The sequence below is a fragment of the Carassius auratus genome, unplaced genomic scaffold, assembly GCF_003368295.1.
Source record: "Carassius auratus strain Wakin unplaced genomic scaffold, ASM336829v1 scaf_tig00214594, whole genome shotgun sequence".
NCBI classification, from domain to species: domain Eukaryota; kingdom Metazoa; phylum Chordata; class Actinopteri; order Cypriniformes; family Cyprinidae; genus Carassius; species Carassius auratus.
In genome coordinates, this window is record NW_020527729.1 from 42,919 (window position 1) to 50,165 (window position 7,247).

Genomic DNA, 7,247 nt, shown 5'->3' on the forward strand with positions numbered 1-7,247 from the left:
GTTTTCTCTGAGGTGGTCGGATCACATCAGATTGAGGTTAATCTTGCAGATCATGATTTATATCTACTCGTCCTCTCCCTGCAGTTTGGTAATATAAAGATTCCTCCTTTGAACTCCCACCTCTTCTGTGGGTTTTATTGTTCTGGGTCTGAATTTGGGCTGCTGGGATCTCAAAAAAGAAACATTTTCAATCTCCAAGGTGAACGTTATGACAACACCAGTGTTGTGCTAGTTACTCAGAAATATGCATTACTGTTAAAAGCAATCTGAATCATTCAGAATCAATTTCGAGAAACACACACACACACAAACATATATAGGCCTATATGCTGTTTAAAAATGAAATCTATGTTATCATGCTACGGAGCTGACTGAAAGCCGGTGTCAGTAGAGACAGGCTGCATTGTTACAACAATGTTTCACCTATATGAGAAAAACATACAGAGAATCACTTAAGACACTTTGCTGTAGACCCATTCCACATGATAATATTCATAAAAACTGTATGTTAACACGTAGGAGCTTGCTGCATGAATCCGTGAGTAGGCTACAGTTTACAAATCCATGGGAACAGATTGCGAAAGTGTGCGTGCAGATTATGAATTCGCGAGTAGGCTACAGATTCAAAAACCGAGGGTAGCTACGGTTTACAAAATCTGAGCGCATGGATTGGAAATTCGTGGGTTAGGATAGGACATTTGAACCAGAAAGACACAGCTTACATTACATAAAACATAAAAGGTTTTTGTCTTTACACTCTTAAAAGAAATGGTTCTATTTAGAACCAAAAATGGTTCTATCACCCGCTTCATATATGGAACTCCAAAATGGTTCTATATAGAACCACTTTAATGGGTTCCATAAAAAGAACCCCAAATGGTTCTTTGAATCCAAGTTAGATGGTTCTATATAGAACCATTTAAGGGTTCTTTATTATTAAACAAGTTATTATTGAATAAGAAAATATAAACAATCCAGAAAATTCAAAATGTTTACATTTATTCAACTGATTATACAAAAATATCAGTGTCATTTAAAATTGCACCTCTGTATACTCTGCATTAGACAGCAAATTTCACATTTTACATTTAAGATGTTTAATTACATTTAACCATTTAGTTTGAATTATTTCATTTAAGCATTTTCACTTTGCAAAAAACATACATAAGCTTGTTTATGTACATATACAGTACTTCACTTTTACATATATCTCTGAAAGGAGGAAAAACTAAATAATTTTTGATATTTGACAGTGCAGATAAAAATCAATACATGAACAATTAAAACAACTATTAAATAGCTCTACAATTTACACAAGTTGACTGTACATTTTCAGTACAGGTATTGGTGTTCTTTTGCCGTGCTCTTGTCTAAGTTTAAGCATATATTTTTGAATAAAAGTCATTGTGTGCTTAATGTCAACCGGGTATTGCACATTGAAGAGAAAATAGACTGCAAATAGGCATTCCACAGCCTGTGTCATGTCAATGTCTGCCTCTCTTATGATGTTCACATTGTCCATTATAATGCTGATGCTTTCAGCCTTGAGGGGATCAGGAGAGCCGTTAAACACTATGGTTGGTGTAGCACCTTTGGGTTCCTGTAAAACAAACCATTTCACATTTTGAGTGCTTTTCACCAATAAACAGAAGTCATCAAATAGACTTAAAATTACCCCATAATTTACTTAGCAACAAACCAACCAATGTATATGACTGTTTCTCCAGTTTGACACAATCTGAGATATATTTAATAATAAAAAGCTTTGTAATGTGTTTGAATGTCAACATTGCTGATGACTGAAGAACATTCAACATGCTACCACGTCGGTTCAACTTTGATTACTTTGAATCTCATCGGTTCTTTCGTTCTATTAACTGAATCGTTCATGACACAACACAGATATGACAGCTAAGCACGTGACACGCAAGAACCAACAAGACTCATAATTATTGATGTGAAGCTGATGTGCCACCCCATTGGATGTTATTCCCTTATCTATACATAGTCTAATTATAGCAACCTATCTTGGCAAATGTAATCTTTTTATCTCACTAACGTACCATTTGTATGTACCATTTTGCTTTAGAAGACAAGTATTAACCCCTGGAGTTGTACAGATTTCTTTTATGATTTAAATTGGGGTGCTATTCAATGACATTACAAAGCAGTGCAAACAGTACAAAGTTTATGACTAAAGAAGAGAGTGAGTATTATAGGGTAAATAATTTTTTTTTTTAATTGTTACAAATTTGGCATAAGGGTGAGTTAACCGACTAATAATTTTATATTTGCATGAACAGTTCCTTTAATTCAAGTCAAGTGCATCAAATATTAATGAAACTACAGAAAAACTATACTTACACTATCCACACAGTAGAGGAAGCTGGCGTTTTCTTTAAATAGTGCTGGCAATAAAATGAGTGCAGCATTCCTAACGAGACCTACAAACAGATACAAATGATTGTATATTAGGTACAGAAATCAATTAAGGGGATAGTTTACCCAAAAATGAAAATTCTGTCATCATTCACTCACCCATGTCATTTTAAACCTATATAGTTTTATTTCTTCAGCATAACATAAAAAATATATATATTTTGAAGAATGTTGTTAACCGAATAATGCTGGTACTCATTCACTTCTATTATATGGACACCATCTTTGTTCGGTTACCGGTTACGGTATTACCATTACGGTTCTTCTAAATATCTTCTTCTGTGTTCTGAAGAAGAAAGTCATAAAGATTTGAAATGAAATGATTTGAGTAAAGGATGACAATTTTTATTTGGGGGTAAACTATTCCTTTAATATTTGCATTATTTTAATACATGTTTTCACTTATACAATTTATAGGAGCTACAACCTTTACATTGACAATGCAAACAATGCAACTTTACACTGGGCATGGAACAGATAGGTTGGATGGGGAAAAATATATGGTGTAGTTACCTTCTGTGGTTTCCTCTGCTAGTCCAATGAGATTGGCGTAGAGTTTTTTTTGACTTCCTTCTTTTGCACTCCTGATGATGTTTGGTGCCATTTCATTCAGAGATGTTTCCATGTTCTTCGCCAAGTCTGTTCCAAACCTCATTGTCATTTCATGCAGCATCTTAAATACAAAACAGTAAAATTACTACAGGTGCTTATATCCAAATTACACACTTTCAGCCAAACAAGTTCCTTATCCCTATCCCTAGTTCACTTTGAAAATAAATTTTGGTATGTTTTAGCTTACCTCAAGGGCACTCGAGTACTTCGACTCAGCACAGTAAAAAGTCATGCCTGATCCTCTTCCCCTTGACAGAAGTGAGAGGAAGAGGATCAGGCGTGACTTTTTACTGCGCTGAGTCGAAGTAATCCAAAAGTGCTATTCCGCCATACATTATAGTAATCCTTTTTAACCTGCTTAGAAAAGCGCCACGTTTTATTTTGTGTCACCATACTTGGTCGTATAACTACTCGTGTAACTGTTTTTAAATAGGGAAAACGTTGATGTGTTTGGTCACTTATAAATTCATTGCTGTTAGATACCATTGAACATACTGGGCTAAGCTAAGTGCATCAAAGTGTCACCGCGCACCAGAGCGATTAAGTGCACGCACCGAGATGAGAGAGGTATGTATCAACTCGTCTTAGTTAAGGGAATAACATAGTTTAATATGAAAAAAACCTTGGAGTATCCCTTTAACAGCTCGGTGTGAAAGTGGCTAACATGGTTTATGAAGTTTGTGGAATTACCTCCTGCATATTCTTTGTGTGCGTGACATGAGCGCACACAGTGCGTGTCTTCTGCAGGTCGTTCTTACCAAACTTTAAGCCAAAATGTGCCCAGATGTCGGCTTTAAAGTAGTTGGAGCATTTTACATTTTCTAGCACTCGCGTCTCGCCTCCCTCTGCCATTGTATGCTACCCACCAAAGCACGTACGCAACAGAAGACATCAGAAAAGCGTCCGAAAAGTACATTATAATTGGTTATGGTCTATTATTGAACTGATACCGAACCGTCTTCGTCTGCATCGTGGTGCATCGTAGAAACAATTAATTTCGGTAGAATTTGCGCTAGAGCTCCCATTTCTAAATGACCTCAATTTTTAACAGCAGTATATATATCTAAAATTAAAATAATAAAATAAGAATAAAACAAAATAACTTTATATCAAATAAAATACTTCATATTTGGCAAACGCTTTTATCTAAAGGACTTGCATTGCGTTCAATCTATACATTGTATGTGTTCCCTGGGATACCCTTTTGCATTGCTAACACATTGCTCTACCAAATCATGGGCTATAGGAATTCACAGAAATATAATTACACTGATTTTTCTTATCTGCCTGGCACAAAATGTAACAATGTTTACTCACAAGCTGTGGCACTCCAAGAAAAGGAAACTGCTCCATTACTTCAGCTGCAGGCCTGTCCATAAGCTGTACTCTTTTGAAAAGAGTGCGCTTCATCCGGTTCTTGACTTCAGAGTAACTGGGATTGCTTTTACGCAACTCCAGGGTGATGGCATTAATGTGTTCCCGGAAACTTGTCTCATCCTCACCCATTACTTCCAGGTCCAACACAATCTGAGGTAGGAAGACAGTATTGTGCAGTACGTAAATATGAATCAAAGTCACAGAATACAATATTTAAGATTCAAACATTTAAAAACTGATGTATCACTTAAGGATCACTAAACCAAATACCTCCTGCGAACAAGCAGAATCTTTAAATGCCAATATATCCAATGGTTCTCTTCTACATTTTGCACTCTGAAATAATTGTCAACATGTACTTCATGTTAAGACAAATTTAATCTGCCTTCGACATTAAATTTATTGAACTGAACTTGCCTCTTGTTGTTGACCAAGTTCCTCCGAATCTGTTTGTCCAGCACACTTCCTTTTAATCCCATACTTCTCCTTCATTTGCAGGACGATCGATGAGCTAACCAAGGGAATCCTTTCTTTTTTAAATTTGTTTCTAAGGCATTCCAACAAGGTATCCTGTAGACACATTTATAATTTCTTTTTAAATTGAATTTTTTTTTTCTGTGTTAGATTTTTTTTAATGAGCAATGATCTTAATATTGTCACAATATTAAAATAACTGCAATATTTTCATACATAACCAGAGGAGCTGCCATCCTTCAAAAATGGAAAGCGGGTGATCAAACTCCCCAGAACATCTCCATACATTTTATGATTTGGGTACCTAAGAAATATAATCAAATACATTATTTCAGTACCCAACAACCAATAAGTTTAAAGGGTTAGTTCACCCAAAAATGAAAATTCTGTCAGTAATTACTCACCCTCATGTTGTTCCTACCCCGTAAGACCTTCGTTCATCTTCGGAACACAAATTAAGATATTTTTGATGAAATCTGAGAGCTGGATCACTCCTCCATAGGCTGCTATATGACTGAAACTAGCTGGCCCAGAAAAGTTATTAGAGAGATCATTAATGCAGTCCAAGTGACTACAGTGACTCAATCTTAAGTATATCAAGCGACGAGAATACTTTTGGTGTGCAAAAAAATAAAAATAAAGTAACAACTTTATTCCACTATTCATTTCCTTCTCTCTGGGCCTCGAGTAAGTTAACGTAGTGTTTTTGCGCAGCGTGTCAGTGATGTACGTCATACGCATCACACACATGACCAGTGTCGGCCAATAGTGAGCCTACGTGGTGACGTGTAACACAGACGCACTGCGCAAAAATACTACGTGAACTAACTCAAGGCCCAGAGAGAAGGAAATGAATAGTGGAATAAAGTCGTTATTTTATTTTTATTTTTTTGCGCACAAAAAGTATTCTCGTCGCTTTATATACTAAAGATTGAGCCACTGTAGTCACTTGGACTATATTAATGATCTCTTTAATAACTTTTCTGGGCCAGCAAGTTTCAATCCCTTAGAAGCCTATGGAGGAGTGCGACAGCTCTCAGATTTCATCAAAAATATCTTAATTTGTGTTCCGAAGATGAACGAAGGTCTTACGGGGTAGGAACAACATGAGGGTGAGTAATTACTGACAGAATTTTACATTTTGGGCGAACTAACCCTTTAATATAAAATACATTTAACTTTTATAAAATACAATGAAATACAATACTGTACCAGGTGTGCTTAGTGATGCTGTCAAACAACACTTGAATCAGTAATGCACGGATGTGGGACTTGTCCTTCTTCTTAAAGCCGGGATCCTTCCTCTGCAAAGCAGCTTGCAGTTCAGGGGGAAAGACAGGCAGGTTGTATACTGCTGGCCAAGGTTGGGCAACAAATGAGCCCTCATTCTCACAGGGTTCTTGTCTGTAAACATGAATACAATGTTGAAGTCTTTTATACAGGATTTCATTTTACTTGCCACAATAGAGTTTGTTCAAAATTCAAAACAATGATACATACCGAGTACAAGATATTTGAGGCACTTCAGTTTCCAGGCTGTTTGAAGAAATATAAAAATATAATTAAGATAAGGATTTTAAGCTTGGTTAGCATTTGTTTGTTTTATATTTAACAACAATGATTAATATTTAACAACACAGACTTACTTTTTTAACTTATTAAGCTCCTTCATAAATGTCACCTGATGTTTCATTACAGGAAAAAGTCTTTCCACCATCCTTTCCGTGAGACCCAGCAGAGTCTCTCCATCAATTTGTTGCTCTGTGTAAAAAAAAAAAAAAAAACATTACATATTCTAAAGAAGAAATAATAAATAAGAGAGAGACATGCCACAGAGGTACAATATATTTACCTAGAATACTGCACTCTGTGGTATAATGTAATATACTTGGTATCATCATGCACATATGTGTCAAGAGGATGAAATTCTTTCTCCTCCCCTGGCTGCACAAGAATCCACTCCTTCTGGTCCTCCAATTTGAAAGCATGGTAATGTCTTTCAATGTTATTGGTATCCGCAGCTTGCCGAAGATCATCCAAGCACCCCTGAACCGCAAAATCTTCACAATCTCATAAAGATTGGGATGTCCTCCTCCACAAGATCTATAATTAAGTTGTCTCCCACACAGTATTTCACGTTGTTGGTCATAAGAGAGCTACAAACACCAAGCTTCTCATCACCCTGAACATCCTCTGCCTCACTTCTTCCAATCACACCTTTCTGTATCTCCAGTGGTAATGCGCGGAAAGGTACTACCCGTTCACCCTCCGTGTAGTTGTCCTGACGCAGGGAATCCAGCGAAGTCAGTTCCCAGCACTGCCTTAACTGATGCCTCTTGGCAAGG

The 7,247-nt window shown here is 36.5% G+C and overlaps 1 protein-coding gene across 2 annotated transcripts; it reads right to left on the minus strand.

Moving 5' to 3' along the window:
* Window positions 1–994: 994 nt before the first annotated feature.
* Window positions 995–6,897, minus strand: LOC113092448 (uncharacterized). 2 transcript variants are annotated; one of them, XM_026258045.1, is made up of 11 exons: window positions 6,755–6,897; window positions 6,549–6,663; window positions 6,403–6,438; window positions 6,115–6,306; window positions 5,119–5,206; window positions 4,846–4,998; window positions 4,699–4,764; window positions 4,369–4,578; window positions 2,953–3,112; window positions 2,365–2,444; window positions 995–1,600 (listed from the first exon to the last, which is right to left on the minus strand). In XM_026258045.1, the coding sequence occupies exons 1-11, from the start codon at window positions 6,888–6,890 to the stop codon at window positions 1,310–1,312; spliced, it is 1,527 nt and encodes a 508-aa protein (XP_026113830.1). In that variant the 5' UTR covers window positions 6,891–6,897; the 3' UTR covers window positions 995–1,309. The 2 variants fall into 2 exon arrangements, with proteins under 2 accessions (XP_026113830.1, XP_026113831.1); XM_026258046.1 differs by lacking the exon at window positions 4,699–4,764.
* Window positions 6,898–7,247: the final 350 nt, after the last annotated feature.

Coding starts and splice junctions, on each gene's coding strand:
- LOC113092448 (XM_026258045.1), bottom strand. CDS start 6,890: ATGCTTTCAAATTGGAGGACCAGAAGGAGTGGATTCTTGTGCAGCCAG. Junction 6,439..6,548: donor GAGCTTAATAAGTTAAAAAA/GTAAGTCTGTGT, acceptor TTCTTCAAACAG/CCTGGAAACTGAAGTGCCTC. Junction 3,113..4,368: donor TTCTTGGAGTGCCACAGCTT/GTGAGTAAACAT, acceptor TTTGTATTTAAG/ATGCTGCATGAAATGACAAT.